The sequence below is a fragment of the Sus scrofa genome, chromosome 17 (genome assembly GCF_054392235.1).
Source record: "Sus scrofa isolate SSC_HxYL_T2T_F1_AM1 chromosome 17, Sscrofa_HxYL_maternal_Yorkshire_Landrace_v2.0, whole genome shotgun sequence".
NCBI lineage: Eukaryota > Metazoa > Chordata > Mammalia > Artiodactyla > Suidae > Sus > Sus scrofa.
This window is the reverse complement of record NC_139399.1, coordinates 39,817,523-39,839,897: the sequence shown is the minus strand read 5'-3', so window position 1 is coordinate 39,839,897 and position 22,375 is coordinate 39,817,523. Positions and strand designations below refer to the sequence as shown.

Below are 22,375 nucleotides of genomic sequence, written 5' to 3'. Positions count from 1 at the left end.
GGAAGTTTCCAGGCCAAGGATTGAATGCTGGATTCTTAACTGACTGTGCCACAGGAGAACTCCTAGTAATGGTTTATCTTCTTTTCATATATCCTTACATATTTGATACCATGCTGTGGATACCATTTTACATGGTCATTTCTAGTGGCTATGTAATACTCCATCTAGTGGGTATGATAACGCCCATACAGTTGGAAGTTTTGGTTCCTAGCTTTTGTCTTATTAAAAAAGTATTGTATGTAAGCTTCTATCTGTATTTCCCATGATTTCTGCTCAGAAACTAGAATTATATTGTCAAAGGGTATGAACATTTTTAAGGCTCTTAATATATTTTATCAAAATTCTCATGAGTCTTAGAGTTCCCTGGTGGCTTAGTGGGTTAAGGATCCATCATTGTTGCTGCTGTGTTGCAAGTTTGATTCCTGGCCTGGGAACTTCTGTATACTGCGAGCATAGCCAAAAAATAAAAAACAAAGATTCTCATAAATTTTTAAGATTTTGTTTGTTATTTTTATTACTTATATACAGAGAAAGTTTCCTATACACAGAGAAAAATATAGAAGTATTTACACATTTGGATCTGAAGTTAAGAAAATGGTTATATTTGTATTAGCAAATAGATGATGACTATTCTGAAGAACTAACCTTGTATTTATTATTTTTAAATAAACTCAAAAGGACCATTCTTAAGGACAGCCGGTTTTTCCGTTACTTGCACACAGCTGTGATAGTGAGTGGAACCATGCTGGTGTTTGGAGGAAACACACACAATGACACGTCCATGAGCCATGGAGCTAAATGCTTCTCTTCAGATTTCATGGCTTATGACATTGGTAAGTTGCCCAAAGCCATTTTGGCTTCAAGAATCTTTTTTTTTTTTTTTTTTGTCCGTAAGCACCATTTTAAAAGAAACGAAATATTGGTAGTTAAGAGTAGTCAAGCCATTTGAAAGAGGTCCAAATGGTATTTTTTAATGGTAATTTGACTGATACTATATTAAAACACATTACTTGTGTAATGTAATGTTCTTTTTGAAGTTCATCCTTTGATAAGCTGGGGTGATTGGGCTCTCCTGTGTTACAGATGAAAAGCCTTACATAGTAGTGTAGGGTAGCTATGACCACCAGCTATGTTAAGTTGGTTTAAGTATAGCTTTATTTCATTCCCCAGAAACTGGTTTCACACATTCTTGCTGTAATACTTGGACAGGAATTTTTTTTTTTTTTTTGCTTTTTAGGGCCGCCCCTGCAGCATATTGGAGGTTTCCAGGCTAGGGGTCCAATTGGAGCTGTAGGTGCTGGCCTACACCACAGCCACAGCAATGCCAGATCCTTAACCCACTGACCAAGGCCAGGGATTGAACCTGCTACCTCATGGATGCTAGTTAGATTCGTTTTCTCTGTGCCACAACAAAAAACTCCAGGAATTTTTTTTTTTTTTTTAATTTGGTATGGTAATGTAGTGACCAGAAGAGGGCAATATTTGTTCATGCAAAACAAATATTAGAAGGTTTTTTTTTTGGTATAAATATCATCAGATATTCTTTATTAACGGATGTCTTATGTGCCAGCCCCTGAGCTTGTGCATTGGGGATTGTAAGAGGAATAAGTTACAGTCCTTGCCTCATGATGTGGGAGGCAAAGAACTGAGCAGGCAGTATAATTGCAATTCGGATCCCTCAGGATCTGACCAGACAGCTGCTTGCTTCTAGTACCACTTGAAGCCACTCCTCCCTGATGTGCTGCTAGGATACAGCCCCAAGTATGTGGCATGGACTCTTTCCGCATCTAGGTCTCTGCATATGGGCTTCCTTTGCCTGAGAAGTTCTGCCTGCCTTGGCGCAGCTGACTTCTTGATGTTGGAGGACGCAGCATGTATGGCCCCTCTTCAAGAAGGCTTTCCCTGACCATAACCCTTAGCCCCCAGGAGTTAAGAGAAGCTCACAGGTGCTCGCATATATTCTTCTCAGAGCAGGTGACATCTTGAATAGCAGTTATACTGTCAGCCACTTCCACAGCCTTGGTTCCAACCCTCCTCAGGACTTCAGCAACAGCCTCCTAATAACTCCCACCTTGCCCCTTCCCGAGTATGCATCACAGTGCCACCAAGAGATCGTCCCAAGACGCAAATATAATTTCAGACCTCCTATGTGAGATTCTTCAGAAAGCCCCGGCTCCTCAATACGGCAAGGCTGTGGAAGTGGCAGTGAGGGTAAAGAGGTTTGGGAAGTCACAGGAACCTGATGATTGTCCAGGGTGTGTGTTTGAGAGCTGTGGCAGCATCCTATCTGGTATCTGGTGTGGGCCATGGTAGATGGTGCTTTTCACCAAGGCTGGAAATAGAGGTAGAGGGACAGGGTCTGGGAGGAGGTGAGGAAATTGAATGTGGGGACATGTTCAGCTGGAGATGACTGTGGGACAGAATAGTACAGATCAGTGGGGATCTGAGGTGGTGAGCTTCTGGAGGGAGCATGTATCTTCAGGGATGAGCAAAGAGCCAGAGGATAGAGCCATAAAGAAGTCTGAAAGAAGAATTCCCTGGTGGCCTAGCAGTTAAGAATCCAGCGTTGTCACTGCTGTGGCGTAGGTTCCATCCTTTGCCCTTGGAACTTCCATATGCTGCGGGGTGCAGCCAAAAAAAAGTCTGAAAGGGACAAAGTGAGGTGAGACTGGGAACCTGTGAGGGAGCAATTAACAGGGGTTACAGAGAGATTAAATAAAGGCTAGAGTCAGATTTAGCAGGAAAAAGGTCATTTATTACCCTCTAGATATGGAGGAGCAATCCAGATTGCAGTAGCTGAGAAGTTTTGTATGGTGAGATGTACACGGTGAATATTGAGCATTATAATAAAAAACTCTTATTTGTGAAGGAAGAAAGGGGTAAGTTAAGTGCCTCTCTGGGCTTATTTAAATGCCCTGGTAGGAGTTCCCATTGTGGCTTGGTGGTTATCTGACTAGCATCCATGAGGATGTGGGTTCAATCCCTGGCCTTGATCAGTTGGTCAGGGATCCAGCATTGCTGTGAGCTGATGTGTAGGTCACAGACACGGCTCGGATCTGGCGTTGCTGTGGCTGTGGTGTAGGCCAGCGGCTACAGCTCTGATTCAGCTCCTAGCCTGGGAACCTCCATATGCCGAGGGTGTGGCCCTACAATGGCAAACAGTCTAGAGGGTAAACATTGATAGGCGACAGAGTGATGCAGGCATCTTGGGTTTTCGGCGCATTCACTAATTAGAATTGCCAGGGTCCTACCTTTCTTCCATGCCCTGCTGATCTGTTACTACGACCTTTTGCCAACTAAATAATGGTATGATTAAGAAAAACTGAGAGATAAGTTTGTGTTTGTTATCGACTTCTTTCCCAAAGAAAATGCAATGTCCAGTTCCTATTGAATAAGAATGACAGTCCCTTATGTTTTTCTTGCTCCTAGCTTGTGACCGATGGTCAGTGCTTCCCAGACCTGATCTGCACCATGATGTCAACAGATTTGGCCATTCAGCGGTCTTACACAACAGGTAATTGGAGAAATGCTTGCTCTTTTTCTCTTGTTTTTAATGAAAATGAATTATAAATGAAATGATATTGGACTTACCATGTTGTTCACAGGATTCCCTCATCCCATTAGCTTTTCATAAAATTATGTAGGCATGAATTTCCTGATTTATATTTAAAATATTTGATGTGGATTTGAATTACTTCTAATGAAATGTTTGTTGATGTGGTTCTGTTAGCATCAGGAGTAAGCTCTGTTAGGTGTTGTCTGAGTGCACGGGACAACAGAAGTTTGTGTAGTTACCAGCTTATGCCCTCTGCTATTCTATTATTGTGGTGGCTAGGTTGTCACGTTTCTCTTAGTTTTATCTGCGTGGTGAAGATGGATTTGAAAAAAACGAGAGAGGATACTTGAGATGAGGGATAAGATATGGGAACAGAGGGGGCGATTGTAACGCTTCCCATCGATCAAGTCTGTTATTTCATGTGGATCAAGTCTTTGGAACTGCATTTCATTGCATCGTTTAGAAATGCGTGGCTCATGGGAAAAAATAAAAATCATTATTGAAAAACAAAAAGGAAATGTTTGGCTCAAACTAGTAGAGCTCTTTATAAATCTGCCCCTAGAAAAGGACCTGTCGTTTAAGGGAGATCCAGACTGGCCACTCGACCTACACCTTACATGTGCTTTATAGATTTTTGATTTGTTAATCATGTTGTTAATGTTTCTCATTTTGCTTCTGCTGTTATTACGGTTGTTTACCTCACCTTTTAAAATTCTAGGCCTTATCGATCCTGAAACTATTTAAATGCTATAATGCTTGTATATATTATGTTAGGATTCCTTTTATTTTCAAAATGGCTGTTGTGATAATGCAGGTTAGATGAGGTAATTCATCTTGGATTAGGAAAGATAAGAAAGCAACCTATCTTGGGAGTCCCTGCTGTGGTGCAATGGGATTGGCAGTGTCTCTGCAGCGCTGGGACATAGGTTCAATCCCCGACCTGGCACAGGGGTTTAAGGATCTGGCATTGCTGTAGGTCACGACTCTGGCTCCAATCTGATCCCTGGCCCAGGGACTCCAAAAAAGAAAAAAAGGAAAGAAAGAAAGAAAGCAACCTATCTTGTAGATGTGAAGGAAGAATCAACAGAATTCAAGCACTTAGATGTTGGAAAAAGGGACATCTTTCACAAAGTAAACACCTAACTAAAATTTATCAATAAGTATGGTTTTAGTGTGGGAGTATTTGTCAGGTATAGATTAAAATGGAAGGATTTTTGAGTACTTATTTTCAGTGTTATCTTTCTTTTTTTTTTTTAGGGCCACACCTGAGGCATATGGAAGTTCCCAGGCTAGGGGTCAAGTCGGAACTGTAGCTGCCGGCCACAGCCACAGCAACACCAGATCCGAGCCACATCTGCTACTTACACCCCAGCTCACGGCAACACCAGATTCTTAACCCACTGAGCAAGACCAGGGATCGAGCCCACATTCTCATGGATACTAGTCAGGTTCATAAACCGCTAAGCCACAATGGGAACTCCTGAAGTGTTATCTTAAATTGTAGTTTGATATTTCCTCAGTAAGGAAAACCTTAAAGTTTTCTATAAGTGCCTCTTGATGTTTTGCATCTGGAAAGCAGTGGATCCGTTTTGTCTTCATCTTGCCTGTGGGTGCCTGGTCTCAGGTCTGTTCATCTTTACATTCCTGGTGTTCTCCTAGCATAGGACTTGGCACACAGTTGCCATTTGCTAAATATTGGGAGGTTTTATATAAACTCAGAGAAGTTGACAATTTACCGTAGATGTAATTTAACCATGCCTCAAAACTGGAAATGGCTTGCCTGAGTTACAGTGATGTTTTTATTTTTGTGTAATTCCAGTGGAGTGTTTGAGCCTGTATGTGAGTATCTGTGTGTATGGTTGGAGGGGGCAGAGTGTAACAGGGGAGGCCATGTAGTTAAAAACCATGATTAGCTTAATTCTATGAAATAATTTACCAAAAGAGAAACTTTGATTCACATAAGACTTCTTGGTGTTTTGAAAGATAGTTCCCTTAATCAAGCAGCAGCACTGGGCCAGCTGTACCTCACTTAGTTGTCATCCCTGTGGTTTGGGGGAGGCAGGAAGAGGAGTGGGCTGTGAGACCCTGAGGCTGCTGCTGATGCACCTGTTCTTCTCAGTTCCCTGCTCCAGGCCTCTTTGATGGACTCTGCCTACCCTTGCAGAGCCATTGTGTGACCAGATGCATTCAGAATTAGTGAGAACACCAGCTCTACTGGGAAGGGGTTGGAGCTTACTTGGTTTAAGCAGTAAATTGACTGACTAGTTGAATCTAGACTACGTAATGTGATACTAAGTAAACCAATGTGGGGTTAATAATTAAACCTGGTGTTCATTTTTAGTTACTGAAATATGTCAGTTTTCAGAAAGAGTGAAAATATAGCCACAAAATCTTTATGCTTTAGTTAGTTATCCGTCTGTTGATTTGAGGAAAATAGAGGCATTGGGAGAGGGAATTATTTGATACCTCGTTGTGGGTTACTTCCTGTCAGATCATAGGATCTCAGAGTTGGAAGAGATCCTTGAAATAGTCTGTTCCAAACTCCCACTTAATGCAGGCATTCCCTCTAAAGTGTTCAGAGGTGATGAACGTGCCTCCCAAAGAAGACACTCCTTTAAACAGGCCTAGGAATGAAAAACTCACCTAAGTTGGAAACTCGTAATGAGCACATTTTCCTTTATCTTATCTGAAATCCTCTTTGAATCTTCTGCCTATTGATTTTATTTCTGTTCTTTAAATGTTTGCAATAGAAGCCCAAATCCTCTGCCATGCAAAGCTCCCTCAAATACATATATATATTTTTTTTTGTCTTTTTTTTTTCGCTATTTCTTGGGCTGCTCCCGCAGCATATGGAGGTTCCCAAGCTAGGGGTCGAATTGGAGCTGCAGCCACCAGCCTACGCCAGAGCCACAGCAACGCTGGATCCAAGCCGCGTCTGCAACCTATACCACAGCTCATGGGAACGCCAGATTGTTAACCCACTGAGCAAGGGCAGGGACCGAACCCGCAACCTCATGGTTCCTAGTCGGATTCGTTAACCACTGCGCCACGACGGGAACTCCCTCCCTCAAATATTTAAGGGATGTTTAAGTTGTCTCTCCTGACTAAACAGACCCCAGTCTAACTCTTCAGCTTCTGACCTGGCACGTGGTTGTCAGGCTTGAGGATGTCGCAGTGAACATCGCACAAGAGGCGCAGACGCAGACGTATCATGTATGTGGCAGCTGAGACCCAGTGTTCTCTGTGATACAAACGATTTCACTTTGATAACCTGTGGTTTTGGTCTCCCACACCAGCGTTTTAAGAACTTTCCCTGGAGCTATGATACAATTGCTTTTGTTTTGAATATGGGTAATTCTGCATATATGGCCTATAAACAACTTTATTGAAGTAGAGTTGATATACACAATAAAGAGTATACATTTAAAGTGTGTGATTGGATGAATTTTGACATAAGTATACACCGTGACATCGTCACACAATCAAGAAAATGTATCCATCACCCACAAAATTTCCCTGAAATGTCCCAGCTGTACTCATGAGGATATTGCTCTATACTTTTTTGGTGATATCTTTGTCTGGTTAATATTGGACTTACAGAATAAATTGAGAAATGTTCTTTCCCACTCTATTTTCTGGAAGAGTTTATAAAGAATTGGTATTACTGGAGTTCCCGCCATGGCACAATAGGATCGGCGGCATCCTGGGAGCTCTGGGACACGGGTTTGATATCTGGCCTGGCACAGTGGGTTAAGGATCTGGTGTTACCACAGCTGTGGCTTAGGTCATGACTGTGGCTTGGATCTGATCTCTGGCCCAGGAGCTTCATATGCCGTGGGGCAGCCAAAAATTAAAAAATAAATACATAACGAATTGGTATTATTATTTTAAATGTTTGATGCTTGATAAAATTCATCTGGGCCTGGGCCTTTTCTTTGTGGGAATATTTTATTTTATTTTATTTATTTATTTATTTATTTATTTTTCTTTTTGTCTTTTTGTTGTTGTTGTTGTTGCTATTTCTTGGGCCGCTCCCACGGCATATGGAGGTTCCCAGGCTAGGGGTTGAATCGGAGCTGTAGCCACCGGCCTACACCAGAGCCACAGCAACGCGGGATCCGAGCCGCGTCTGCAACCTACACCACAGCTCACGGCAACGCCGGATCGTTAAGCCACTGAGCAAGGGCAGGGACCGAACCCGCAACCTCATGGTTCCTAGTCGGATTCGTTAACCACTGCGCCACGACGGGAACTCCTTTGTGGGAATATTTTAAATTGCCAGTTCAGTCTTTATTCTTGTGATAGGTTTGTCTATTTGAATTTTTTTTTTTCTTCTTTTTCTTAGGGCTGTTCCCACGTTATATGTAAGTTCCCAGGCTAGGAGTCTAATGGGAGCCATTCCCACTGGCCTACACCATGGCTGTAGCAATTCAGGATCCATGCCGCATCTGTGACCTACACCACAGCTCACAGCAACACTGGGTCCTTAACCCACTGAGTGAGATCAGGGATCGAACTTGAGTCCTCATGAATACTAGTCAGGTTCAATATTGCTGAGCCACAACAGCAATGCCTAGATTTTCTCTTTCTTGTTAAGGTGGTGAGGGCGGCGGGGGGGGTGGGTATTTTAAAAACTGTGGTAAAATTTTCATAACATAAGGTTTACCATATTAACTTTTTTTGTTGTTGTTGTCTTTTTAGGGCCACTCCCAGCACATGGAGGTTCCCAGGCTAGGGGTTGAATTGGAGCGGTAGACGCCGGCCTATGTCACAGCCACGGCAGTACCAGATCCCAGCTGCATCTTCGACCTACACCACAGCTCATGGCAATGCTGGATCCTTAACCCACTGAGTGAGGCCATGGATCGAACCTGCAACCTCATGGTTCCTAGTCTGATTTGTTTATGCTGAGCCACAACGGGAAGTCCATATTAAACATTTTTAAGTGTTTGATTCAGTGGCACTTAGTACACCAAATGTACATTGTTGTACACTGATCCATTTTTAGACCTATTTTCATCTCACAAAACTGAAACTCTACCCATTAAACAGTAACTCCCCATTCCACCCTTTCCCCTGCTCTTGGCAACTACCATCTGCCTTTTGTCTCTATACATTTGACCACTTTAGTTTCCTCATATTAAGTGGAATTATATACTATTTGTCATGTTGTTATTGGCTTATTTCACTTAGCATGATTTCCCAAGGTTCATTCATCCATGTAGCATGTGTCAGAATTTCTTTCCTTTTTAAGGTGTATACATATACACCACATTTGTTTATCCATTCACGTATCTGTGGATACTTGGGTTGCTCCTGTCTTTTGGCTATTGTGAATAATGCTCCTGTGATCATGGGTGTACAAATATCTGTTTGAGTCCCAGCTTTCAGTTCTTTTGGGTATATATTCAGAAATGGAATTGCTGTGTCTTATTGTAATTCTGCTTTTTACTTTATTGAAGAACTAATTGGTTTTGATAATCTGTGTCTTTCTAAGAATATGTCCATTTCATCCAGGTTGTCTTATTTGTTGGTATAAAAGGTCATAATATATCCTTATAATGCTTTTTAATTTCTCTAAAGACACTAATGGTGTTTCCTCTTCATTCCTGATTTTGTTAATTTGTGTCCTCTCTCTTTTTTCTTGGTCAGTCTAGCAAAAGGTTATCAATTTTGTTGATCTTCTCAAAGAACAAACTTCTAGTTTTATTGATTTTTTTTTTTTTTTTACCATTTTCTTCTATGTAATATTGTTTCTTTGTATAATTTATTCTCTTCTTCTTGCTTTTCTTTTTCTAGTTTCTTAAGGCAGAAACTTAGATTTTAATTTTCTCATATAGTTGTTTAAAGCTGTAAGTTTCTAAGTACTATAATTCTACCCCATAAACTTTGATAAGGCATTTCTTTGGTTTTATTCCGTTGAAAATATTTCCTTCCTTCCTCTCTTCCTTCCTTTCCTGGCTGTGGCCGTGGCACATGGAAGTTCCTGGGCCAGGGATCCAGTCCATGCCACAGCAGTGATTAACCCTGGATCCTAACATTACTAAGTTGTCATGAGAACTTTTTAATATAGTGGCTAGAAAGAGTAGATGGATTATTGGAACTATTCTAGGTAATCACAGGCCATTGTGAAAGGTTGGAATTTGGGAGGTAAAAGTATGAAGAATTTTTTTGAGATCTGAAAAAAATTTTTTTACAGACTTATGTAACATTTGTCTAACAATCGTAAAAGTTATATCATACATTTGTTTATACAAGTTTTCAGTAAACTCTTTCTCACTCCTTTTTTTTTTTTTTTTTTTTTTTTTCTTTTAGCACCATGTATGTATTTGGTGGTTTCAATAGTCTCCTCCTCAGTGACATCCTGGTATTCACCTCAGAAGAGTGTGAAGCACACCAGAGTGAAGCCGCTTGTCTAGCAGCAGGACCTGGCATCCGGTGTGTGTGGGACACAGGGTCATCTCAGTGTGTCTCCTGGGAGTTGGCGACTGAAGCACAGAGAGCAAAGTTAAACTCAGAATGTTTTTTCAAAAGAAGTATGTTTTTTCTCTCTTAAAATTTAATTAATTTGAGATCTCATTTTATCTGAATCATGAAGGCAGTTAGCCTGTGTATACTTTTTATGTTCATTTTATTATCCGTAATTATTCAGTAATTACTTATGTAAATACTTTGTGGATATTTGCAAATTGGTTTCTAAACATCTTTATAATGGATGGGAACATGCCATGTGGCTCCTAGAAAGTTGTCTGCTAAAGATAAAGACAGACCTTTCAGCACTGTGTAGACTTTGTATACCAACCCCAGAACCTAGCTCCAGTTGTTCTGAGGCACTGCAATCCAATAGGACTTTATTGTGACAATTACAATGTTCTGTCTTCACTGTCCCAGTGTCCTGTGGCTATCAAACAGGAATGGGATGGCTATCTTGGAATGCGACTGGTGTGACTGAAGAACTGAATTTTTAAATTTTAATTAATTACAATAAAAAAACTGCATGTGGTTAGTGGCTACCATATTAGATTAAGCAGCTCTAAGATTAGAGCTAATATTAAGAGGGCCAATCCAGAAAAGCTCTGTTGGAGTAGATTGTTCTGGTGGATAGAGGTAGAGATACTCTCTTTTCAAAGTATTGTTCTTCTCTGGCTTCTCCTAGCAGGGCACAGCAGTGTTAGCAAGGCAGACAGTTGCTGTGGATGAGCAGTGACCTCTCCTTTTAGAACCACCACTTACATTTTCCAAGCTTCTTAACCCACTGAGCAAGGCCAGGGATCGAACCCGCAACCTCATGGTTCCTAGTCAGATTTGTTAACCTCTGCGCCAGGATGGGAACTCCTATGTTGACTGAATTTCTTAACTGTTAGGGTTGTTGTAGCAGTTACCATGAGAGCTAAGATGGTTAGAGGCAGCTTTCACCCCCCTGGGACTTTCCAAGTTAAGCTGAACATAAATTCTCAGTAAGAACACCCAGGCAGCCTTCCAGGTTCATTGGTGGGCTGGTGAGTGCTGGAGAACCAAGATGACCAGAACCTGGTAGGATTAGTCACTATCTCCTGAAAGGGATGAAATCAATGAAATCATTATTTTTGAAACCACTTTTTCAAAGTCCAAATGAAATGTGCAAGTTTATAGGAAATAATATTTAATTACCTTAGGTGGTTGCTTATGAACCCATCTGTTATGAACTCATCTCAAATGTCACCTCCCTGGCTCACTCTGTTTTCTGTATGGGTCCAGGCCATGAAGTGATGACCAGGGCAGGAAGGACAGCCTAGGGAGCACATTGCTGGGGTCTTTGTGAAGATGGCCCTGCCTTTTCTTGTCCATGGATTCCATTGTGTGCCACGTCCACAAATGGGTCAATAGATGAGGCAGCATGATGGTGTAGCTTCTTTTGTTGCTGACCTTGACCCATCTAGGGAGATCAACAGGTCCATAGCAGCCCAGCAATTCCTGGACTTAACATATGTGTGTGTTGCCTTCTTTGGGGTTCTGTGTTGCTGCCTGCTTCCTGTGCCCAGAGCAGCCTTGCATTTAGAGCTGGGAGGTATGGCTTGTCTCCTACATTTCTTTGTTTGGCTCCTTGGCATCTCTTGCTGTTCATTCAGTTGCTAGTTGAGCATTTTTCCTTGCAAAGAAAAGTATTTAGAGAAGCAGACCTATTTCCCCTGTATCTCATTGTTCTTGAATTCAGTTAAGCTATCTTTGTTTTTCACTTTTGCTATAATTTTGTTGGGAGGGTGGAGTACCAAGTAGCTTTTCTTCAGATTGTTTGCTTATTTCTAAATACTATTTTAACCTGAACACACCAGTATATTTTCCTGCCAGTTTCACTCCTCATTTTACTTCCCAACCCTTGTCACTTTTTTTTTTTTTTGCCTCAGTCTCAGATTGTGCTCAACAGCAGCTATGATGGCCTGTGACTTTTCTGAGGAGAAGCTGTCACAGTTGATGAGTTTTTCTTCTCTTCATAGCTCTTGACCATGACAGATGTGACCAGCACACGGATTGTTACAGCTGCACGGCCAACACTAATGACTGCCACTGGTGCAATGACCATTGTGTCCCTATGAACCACAGCTGCACGGAAGGCCAGGTCAGAGGCTGTTTTCTCAAGGATCTCAGAGGATAGCAAATTCCTGAGTGGGCTTAGGTGTAGATTTTAGTGTGTATGGTGTAAATACTAGACCAGGGTTACTTTTAAAACCTTAAGTGTAGATTTGGATTTTATTATTGCTCAAGTTATCTTTTAGGAAGGGATCCACTATATGTCCCAATTCCAAAGGTCCTGCTAGCCACAAGGATCCATGTGTGGTATTTTAGAAGAAGGTATGACTGTTACTCTGAGTACACCCCACTCCCTAGGCATGGCTGCGGCTAAGTACTAGATTGTTGGTGTGAGGTTTGTAATGGTGTGTTCCCTTTACCTGTGCAAGGTTTAGGGAAGCAATTTAGGGCTCGAGACTGAAAATGAATCAGGTGTGTAGTGGCCATACTGAGTAGGCTTTGCACAATCTCTTTGTTTTATGTTATGTCTTGCCTCAGCATAATTTATGCTTACAACTTATGATTTTTTTATTTAGGTTATAAGGCAGAAAAAGATATAATGACTCAACTTTTATAATTTTTGACTGTTTATAAAACAGTCAGTCTCTAAAGCAGCTCATGAAATATAAAACTTTGGGGGGGGGGCATATAAAAAGCAGAAAGTTTAAAAGAGTGCACTGCTTTCTTGCTAGGTAAAGGCATGTCCTTGAACCGAGCGTTTCACCACAGTGTCTCCACTGCAGTGCTGCTTCATCTGCATCTTCTTTATTTGTTTGTGTATTTATGTGTTTGTAGTTTGCCTTCTCTGTTAGGCTTTGTTATTTTTAGTATCCTATTTGTTTTTACTGTGAGTTCTCTCTGGATATAAGAGAAAAGCTTTTGTCCACTGTGTTCTAGATCTCCATTGCCAAATATGAGAATTGCCCAAAGGATAACCCCATGTACTACTGTAACAAGAAGACCAGCTGCAGGAGCTGTGCCCTGGACCAGAACTGCCAGTGGGAGCCCCGGAATCAGGAGTGCATTGCCCTGCCCGGTAGGCTTTGCAGGGGCATTATGTCTGGGGGTCCAAAGACTTCACACACACATGCACCCTCAATACTTGCAGCCTAGGAGTTCCCATCGTAGTTAGCGAACCTGACTAGTATCCATGAGGACTCAGGTTCCATCTCTGGCCTTGCTTAGTGGGTTAAAGATCCAGCGTTGCTGTGAGCCACGGTGTAGGTTGCAGATGTGGCTCGGATCTGGCATTGCTGTGGCTGTGTCGAAGGCCAGCAGTTACACCTTCAATTCGACCCCTAGCCTGGGAACCTCCATATGCCTTGGGTATGGCCCTAAAAAGACAAAAGATAAACAAACAAACAAAAACTGTGCAGCCTAAGGGGGTGAACTCATCCATTTATCCTCAGCATCGCTATTGTGCTACTGTGGGGGTTTTGGTTTGCTTGGTTTTTTTTTTTTTTTTTTGGCCATGGTGAAAGTGCCAAGTTCTAACCACCAGACCACTAGGGAACTCCCCGTGGTTGTTATTTTTTAAAGCAAAGATATATTTCGTATGTATTTACTTCTGTCGTCCTTTGAAAGAAGGTGAAGCATCATCTGCCATGAAGAATCAAACGACAGCTTGGCTCCATGTCATCGAGCCTGCTCTGTTGTCTGTAGTGGTAACCGGGAGTCAAAGGCAGTAGTCTCAGCAGAGTAGTCTCAGCACTTTATGAAGAGTACTACGTATTGACCCCTGGGGTCAGGTTGTCAACACCTTCTAACAAGAGGGAAAAGAGAGAGGCCTTTGTCAGCAGCACCTCCTGGAGTGACTCCAGCCCAAATACCTTGATTCATGGCACTTCCAGGGTTTGGGATGAGGAGTTGAGGGCCTGAAGCGCTATTATATATTCGCTTAACTCGGAAGTCCAGGAAGGGGGCTTCTATGGCTCTGTGTAGCATCTGAGACGTGTGCAGGGTAGCTGGGCTCTACTGAGGCCTTCTTGAATGTGCTTTGGGAGTATTTGATCCAGCTTGCTTGAGTGGGCTTCTTGTTCTTACTGCTTTTCAAACTTCAGTGTATGGCAAAGTAACTGGGAGTCTTGCTAGAAGCCAGATTCTGACACAGATCTGTGGTGGGGCTCTAGAATCTGCATTTCGGCAAGCATTGACAGTGACAGCACACTTTGAGGAGCGAGGCTTTATCTGCTCTGGAATGATCCCTTTCCCATGGCACCTTCCATTTATCTCACTGGCTCTTGATGAACTCTGAACACTGTTGAGGGCATCTCCAGGGCACTTTGGTTCTGGTGATGTTGCTTTGCACATGCACGGTTTTCTGGGAAGCATTCATAGCTTCTGTGCAGTTCTTTGGGTGGGTTCAGGGAGATGGCAGTAGCAGATTACAAACTGTAACTGTAGCACTTCAGTTTATTTCCTCAAAAGGCTCTCCCCATCTCACTTTTGGAGTGTTTTTTGCACTTGATTTTACTTCCCACTTAATGTGAAAACAGTGCAGCTTTTGTAGAGTTATTTACTCACCAACACCATTTCTTTCCTTGCAGGTTTCCTCCCCACCTTTCCAACAATGCATATTTGTTTTTCTGCCCTTTACTTGGGATTTTAATCTTACTTCTTTACTTCTTAAGTCTTTTTTTTTTTTTTTTTTTTTTTTTTTCTTCCCTGCTTTTTAGGGCCATACCTTTGTCATATGGAAGTTCCCAGGCTAGGCAGAGCTGCAGCTTCAGGCCTACATCATAGTTCACGGCAACGCCAGATCCTTAACCCACTGAGCAAGGCCAGGGATCGAACTCACATCCTATGGATATTAGTTGGGTATGTAACCCACTGAGCCACTATGGGACCTCCCAAGCCTTATTTCTAAGTGTTCTTCAAAAGGAGGTTTATAAATTTAACACTGGCACCAAATGGATGTTTTCCTCTAAAACATAGCAGGGATGACCTCAGAATATGTGTCTTGAGATCTGTAAAATATGCCTGATAAACATTTTTAAGATTCTTCTATATATTCTGTGTTTGGTCCTTAGTAATGTGTCTGATTCACTCACTACATTCTAATGAAGTATCTAGAGTTCAAATCACAAAAACCCATTTAGGTTTTCAGCAGTTCAGACTGGTAACAGAAGTAGTTTTGTGTGATTTCTTTCTTTCTTTTTTTTTTTTTTTTGTCTTTTTGTCTTTTCTAGGGCCACTCCTGTGGCATATGGAGGTTCCCAGGCTAGGGGTCTAATCGGTGCTGTAGCTGTCAGCCTATGCCAAAGCCACAGCAACACGGAATCCGAGTTGCATTTGCGACCTACACCACAGCTCACGGCAACTCCAGATCCTTAACCCACTGAGCAAGGCCAGGGATTGAACCCGCAACCTCATGGTTCCTAGTCAGATTCGTTAACCACTGAGCCACGACGGGAACTCCAGTTTTGTGTGATTTCTAAAACCGTTTTTCTCTCCTCTCTTTATGCAAGAAAATATCTGTGGCATCGGCTGGCATTTGGTTGGAAACTCATGTTTGAAAATTACTACTGCCAAGGAGAATTACGACAATGCAAAATTGTCCTGCAGGAACCACAATGCCTTTTTGGCTTCTCTTACAACCCAGAAGAAGGTGGAATTTGTCCTTAAGCAGCTGCGAACCATGCAGTCTTCTCAGAGCATGGTGAGTGAAAATCCACCGAACTTAAGCTTCTGCTGAGAACATGACTACAGCTTCCCTGTGATGTGCTTGGCAGGAGGGGGCTGGTAGGTGCAGCGTCATAGACAGTGGAACTGCACAGTTGGATTTGCTTCCTTTAATATCTTCTTTCTTAGCTTAAATTTCCAACATTTTATTTTTCTTAGTCATAGCCATTACATTAACAGATATATGGATAAGTACGTTTGTACTGAATGGTAACGTGTGTACATGTGAACAGAGCCTGTGAGAGCAGTGGATGGTTCCATATCTGTTTTATCCCTGGGTTCTGCTGAGGTTGGGGAGGGCAGCGCCATTACTAATCAGCTGCATTGCATTTAGCCACCTGAGTCTCTCAGATTTCGCTGCAGTGTGTAATATGATTTAATGTTAATCCTCCCAAGAAGTGGACAGCCATTTGGGTCTTTTTCAGGTCTGGCCAGCCCCAAAGGAAAGGACCCCTTATCAAGAGTTTCTGGGCATAGAAGGGCCCCAGGTTCTCACTCTCAGGCAGTTTGTAGTTGATATTCCACAATCACATTTTGTCTTTTTGAGTCCAGAGTCCTATAACTGTGGTGATACCTTCACTTAGGTAGCTACTCACAGGACAAGGCCTTTTCAACACCGCTGGCTTTGGTACAGAGCAGTTAGGGGGAAATGTTCTTCTCATCCAGCAGGTAGGAGGACTGGGCAGCCCTTCTGTGGAAAGGACATGGGAAGTGTGGTCTGGGTCTTGGCTACACGTGGCCTCTGTGTACCACCTAGGGCAGCATCCTGTGATTGGTAGGAGGTGCCCTGTATTTTATTTTACTCCAGTCTTTTTTTCCAGTGCAACTTTGGTATGGTTTGGATACTCAAACTACCATTGGTACATTATAAATATGATTAACTCGGGGGACACTGCGGCCTCATTTGATGTCTTATGATATTTTGAAAGATGTTTCAAATTTCTTAGTCTCCACTGGAAACTACCCATGTTGTTTGTTTCTCTTTTCCTCATCTCCACAAATAGGCCTTTCCCAATGTTCTGTCCTTGGCTCTTTGCCCATCCTAAATTTAGTCACTCCCTTGGAAAATTGATGGCTTACAACTTTGCCCTTTATGAACAACCCCCAGTTCCATATCTCTGAAAGGATACCTGGTGAGAAGGGGTCAGCCATCCCAGCTGGCACAGATGGATCTTCTGGTCCTTCGTCTCTCATCCTTAGGTTTCCGAGCTCTAGAAAGTTCTGAATAGTTTAATCTGCTGGGATCACCTTTATACAACAGGAATTCATGGTCTTGTGACAAAGGACTGACAAATGAGAGACAACTAAAGTGTAATGTGCTTTCACGGCTGTCAGTTTATACGTAGAGCCCAGGCTTGAATGGAAAAAATAAGGAAGAGCACTGTAGCCTTTAGGGCAGAGGCTGGCTGACGGGCAGCTAGACGAGGTAAGCGTGAGGATGAGAAGGAATGAGTTGGTTTCTCTGTGCATTAGGTCCCCCATGTTTAAGATGCAGAGATTGAGGGATGTACTGCAGGTAAGTTTGTGTGGCTGGCTGCAGGCTGGATGGAAGGGTATTGCTGTAGCTAAAGGATTTTCTCAATCCTTGGAGACCTTGTCTACCATGCTGATGGCTTGAAATTTTATCATGAAAACAAAAGGAGGTTATTGAAAGACTTTTAAAGGGTGTTTGTAATTATCTTTCCTTATTATTCCTTAGAAGTAATACGTATTTCTAAGGAAATTTTTAAAATACATTAAAAATAAGAAAATAAATATCACTCATTACAACTAAAAATAACTACTTGGGGTGTTTTTAATTCTTTTAGGTCTTTTAATAGGCATGTTTATTTTTTCCTCTCAAAAATGGAAATACTGTACATTTTGTTTTCTAACTGCCAAAATTAAAAATGCCTTTCATTTCTGTGCTAAACTTTGTTCAATGTTTTTTTTAATTGCAACAAAAAGGAAATTTCAGTAGAGCAGGAAACAGACTCTCCCAGGAATCCATTGTCCTATTATTCCCCATAAAATTCAGTGACAGCCGATACCCCCCTCGTTTGAAGTGGGAATCTTCAATCATCTCACCTAGTGGAACTCCCAAAACAGGCTTAGATAATGACCTGAGGGTAGGCCTATAATCAATATTTCACGTATAAATAGATATTTCAGCCAAGTTGGAGGTAGTTGTTTCTTCATAGCATTTGTCAAAGAAATTTAGGAGCCTAATTATTACTTTGTTATTAATCTCTGCGAAATTTCTGATGTCTTCTCTGAGTTACATTTCTGTCCTTTGTCAAATGACCGTGTTAAAGTGCCAGGCATGATATGTAGCATAGAAATGATGGTCTGCCGTGGCTGATTCGGGATAGGAAAATTTTCCTATATCTTTTGGGTAAATGTAACTTAATGGTTTTTATCTAAAAGCCTATTTTGGTCAAGACATTGATTATTTTCATAGCTGTGCCTGTTTTGCCTACAGTCCAAACTCACCTTAACCCCATGGGTTGGCCTTCGGAAGATTAATGTGTCCTACTGGTGCTGGGAAGATATGTCCCCATTCACAAATAGTTTGCTACAGTGGATGCCATCTGAGCCCAGTGATGCTGGATTCTGTGGAATCTTGTCAGAGCCCAGTAGTCGGGGCTTAAAGGCTGCAACCTGCATCAACCCTCTCAACGGTAGTGTCTGTGAGAGGCCTGGTAAGTACATGGGTGAATTTTGCGTTACTGGAAGTTTTTTGGAAGAGAAACTGTAGAAAGCATAGTTAAGTATTGTAACATTTTCATGAAAAACAGAGAGAGTCTTGATTTCAAGCATGTGAAACAGAATATAACCTGGGATTTTTAAAGCAGAAGCAAGTTGTCTCTGGCTATGAATAGTGTGAGCCATAAGCAAAAACAAAGATAACTTAACATTGATATTCTCATTAATAGTGAGATTAATTGGTTTGTTGACCACTAAAGGTATTGATCCATGCTGAAAGGCAGATTTCTTGGTGTTGGCAGAAAAATGCTATGGAAGAAGGAACAAAAAAATGCAAAGAAAATACTTTAATAAAAAAATTTGGAGTTCCTGTCATGGTGCAGCAGAAACAAATCCGACTAGGAGCCATGACGTTGTGGGTTTGATCCCTGGCCTCGGTCAGTGGGTTAATGATCCAGTGTTGCCGTGAGCTGTGGTGTAGGTCGCAGATACGGCTCAGATCTGACATTGCTGTGGCTCTGGCATAGGCCGGCAGCTTCAGCTCCATTTAGACCCCTAGCCTGGAAACCTGCATGTGCAGCAGGTGCAGCCCTAAAAAGACAAAAAGACAAAAATAAATAAATAAATAAATTTTAATGCAAAGAAGGAATTTCTGTTTGGCTCAGCAAAAACAAACCCCATTAAGATGGGGGTTCGCTCTCTGGCCTCTCTCAACAGGTTAAAGGATCCAGCGTTGCCATGAACTGTGGTGTAGACCAAAGATGCAGCTCGGATCCTGCGTTGCTATGGCTGTGGTGTAGGCTGGCAGCTGCAGCTCCAATTCAGCCCCTTGCCTGGGAATTTCCATATGCCATGGGTGTTGCCCTAAAAAGGGAAAAAAAAAAAAAATGCAAAGAAAAGATCCGAAAATCAGGCAGACCACTGCAGAGACAGTGGACAGAAAGACAGCGTCAGTGGGGAGAAAAATAATGGCAGCAGTTGTGTCAGGAAACAAGCAAACCTTGAGCACACTGAACTTGCAGGAGAGTGCAGAAGGCACTGACGTGTGGGGCAGCCTCACAGGCCTGAAGCTCTCCTCTGGGGACATTTGGGCTTCTCAAGGGCAGGCACAGGGTGGCGTCTCCAGCACGCAGACAAGCCCTAGACCAGCGTCCTCCTCCTACCGAGGGACTCACAAGCAGCAGCTGGAATGTTGTGAATGCTTCGGGGAGGCCAGACTCCATTGACATCATGTCTCATTATAGGAAGGTCCTGTAATTCGCCTGAGGAGCACAGAGGTGTGGAAGAGGATTTATAGCACGTAGGAGTCACCTTCAGATATGATTTCTAACCTTCCCGTGAGGGGAGCTTTTCAGCCATTTGGGATCCCGAATGCTTTGGTGAATTTAATGAGCACTGTAATTTTTCTTGGCCCCAAATATACAAAGAGACAGTTTTGCCTCAGATGGGTGGTAAAAACCCTGATTGTAAGGAACTTTAGAACACTTCTCTTGTGGAGAGGTTAGCCTGTTTTCCTCATGTCTGTCCTCAATGCTCTTTGAAAAGAAAAACCGCCCCCCCCCATATAAATAGAGTTTACTAGACACTACGCAATGACCTAAGACTTTATATTTTCTTCTTCATTTAGTATAATCCACTGACTCTATTTCATGACACACTAGTGGGTCATAGCCCACACTGAAAAGTCTTCGACCTTTGCAAAGCTTCAAGTGTCTCTCTTGGGTTTACTTTCCAGCGAACCACAGTGCCAAGCAGTGCCGGACGCCATGTGCCTTGCGGACGGCGTGTGGAGAGTGTACCAGCGGCAGCTCGGAGTGCATGTGGTGCAGCAACATGAAGCAGTGTGTGGACTCCAATGCCTATGTGGCCTCCTTCCCCTTCGGCCAGTGCATGGAGTGGTACACCATGAGCAGCTGCCCCCGTGAGTGAAGAGTGAGCTCTAGGCACTCACAAGTGCCATGTGTTTGGGCGACAACTCTTGTGTTAGGGCAGTGCTGACAGCCTCTGAACATTCTAGGGATGAGACCAGACTTGGCCTTCTGCTCAGGTCTGTCCAGAGACTGCCTGACGTGAACCTGCAGGCAGAATCAAGCACATTGACCCACGTAAATAGACGGAGGATAGTTTCTGAGTACAGAAATAACTTATCCAGCCTCAGTATCATATTGCTTAATCCATGTAATATTTCCATGTCTTATTCCCCGAATTCATGAAGAAAGTGTTTTCCAGTTGATAATCTCTAAGGTCTCTTCTGCCTCCAATATCCTGGGATTGAGAGAGGAGGGGCGGAGTCTCTATTATATGTCAGGCAAAATATGGGCTCTTTAAAGATTTATTATGTCGTTTAAACAGTCACAATAGAATAGAAAGTTTGACTCATAGAAGTTGAATAGTCTTTTAAAGAAAAAGGTGATTTAGGAATTCCCTGGTGGCGCAGTGGGTTAACATGTCACAGCAGTGGTTTGGGTCACTGCTGTGACGTGGGTTCAGTCCCTGTCCCAGGAACTTCTTTTTGCTGTGGATGTGGCCAAAAAAAAAAAAAAAAAAGAAGAAAAAGAAAAGGGTAAATTTAATGAATTTACATAATGTGATAGTGAATTATAACATGTTTTTTTATAGCTGAAAATTGTTCAGGCTACTGTACCTGTAGCCATTGCTTGGAGCAACCAGGCTGTGGCTGGTGTACTGATCCCAGCAATACTGGCAAAGGGAAATGCATAGAGGGCTCCTATAAAGGACCAGTGAAGATGCCTTCTCAGGCCCCCTCAGGAAGTTCCTATCCACAGCCCCTTCTCAATTCCAGCATGTGTCTGGAGGACAGCAGATACAACTGGTCTTTCATCCATTGTCCAGGTAAGATGCCTTGTGTATCCAGAATCAAGTGTTTCACTACCCGTTTACAAAGATGCATGCCTTGAAAGCTACATTATTTATATGGATTTTCTTTAAGAAAAAAATGTAACAGATCGTTTTAGGATGAATAGTTTAATATGAAAAAAAAATTTTTTTTTTCTTTGGCTTTTTTTGCCATTTCTTGGGCCGCTCCCGTGGCATATGGAGGTTCCCAGGCTAGGGGTCAAATCGGAGCTGTAGCCGCCAGCCGACGCCAGAGCCACAGCAACGCGGGATCCGAGCCACGTCTGCAAGCTACACCACAGCTCACGGCAACGCCGAATCATTAACCCACCGAGCAAGGGCAGGGACCGAACCCACAGTCTCATGGTTCCTAGTCGGATTCGTTAACCACTGCGCCATGACGGGAACTCCGAAAAATATTTTTGATGTCAATTAGTGAAAATACTAAGGACTTCAAGTGAGTTATTTTGCTTTTACTACAAAAGTAATAAAATGTGTTCATTATAAAAAATTAAATATTAGAGATGCAGATTAAAAAAAAAAACTAGAATTCCTCTTTTCATCCCAGTTCTTCATAGAAGACTTATAGGAGTGTAATATAGATACCGCTAGATACATATTTTTAAAATAAAAAATACTATGCTGTATACTATGCATATGATATATATTATTCTGCAGTTTTCTTTTTACTTAAAAATACATCAGGAGTTCCCGTCATGGCGCAGTGGTTAACGAATCTGACCAGGAAACATGAGGTTGCAGGTTCGATCCCTGCCCTTGCTCGGTGGGTTAACGATCCGGCGTTGCCGTGAGCTGTGGTGTAGGTCGCAGACGCGGCTCGGATCCCGCGTTGCTGTGGCTCTGGCATAGGCTGGCGGCAACAGCTCCGATTAGACCCCAAGCCTGGGAACCTCCGTATGCTGCGGCAGTGGCCCAAGAAATGGCAAAAAGACCAAAAAAAAAGTACATCATAGCAATTGTTGGGGGGAAGACTAAAAATAATATCTGCCAACCCCCAGATTCCTCTCCACAGATGCAGAAACGAAAGAA

General features: G+C 42.4%; 1 protein-coding gene across 4 annotated transcripts in view; it reads left to right on the top strand.

Moving 5' to 3' along the window:
* The window catches only part of ATRN (attractin), a 186,236-nt gene that overhangs the window by 83,609 nt on the left and 80,252 nt on the right, over window positions 1–22,375 (top strand). For all 4 annotated transcript variants that reach the window (XR_014832058.1, XM_021077390.2, XM_021077389.2 and 1 more), the window contains exons 10-18: window positions 679–833; window positions 3,430–3,514; window positions 9,872–10,092; window positions 12,031–12,152; window positions 13,001–13,139; window positions 15,571–15,761; window positions 18,246–18,465; window positions 20,205–20,390; window positions 21,089–21,322. Coding sequence is in view for 3 of the 4 variants with exons in the window: in XM_021077390.2 (XP_020933049.1) it covers window positions 679–833; window positions 3,430–3,514; window positions 9,872–10,092; window positions 12,031–12,152; window positions 13,001–13,139; window positions 15,571–15,761; window positions 18,246–18,465; window positions 20,205–20,390; window positions 21,089–21,322 (1,553 nt within the window). In the remaining variant the exon portion in view is untranslated. The remainder of the gene's footprint in view (window positions 1–678; window positions 834–3,429; window positions 3,515–9,871; window positions 10,093–12,030; window positions 12,153–13,000; window positions 13,140–15,570; window positions 15,762–18,245; window positions 18,466–20,204; window positions 20,391–21,088; window positions 21,323–22,375) is intronic.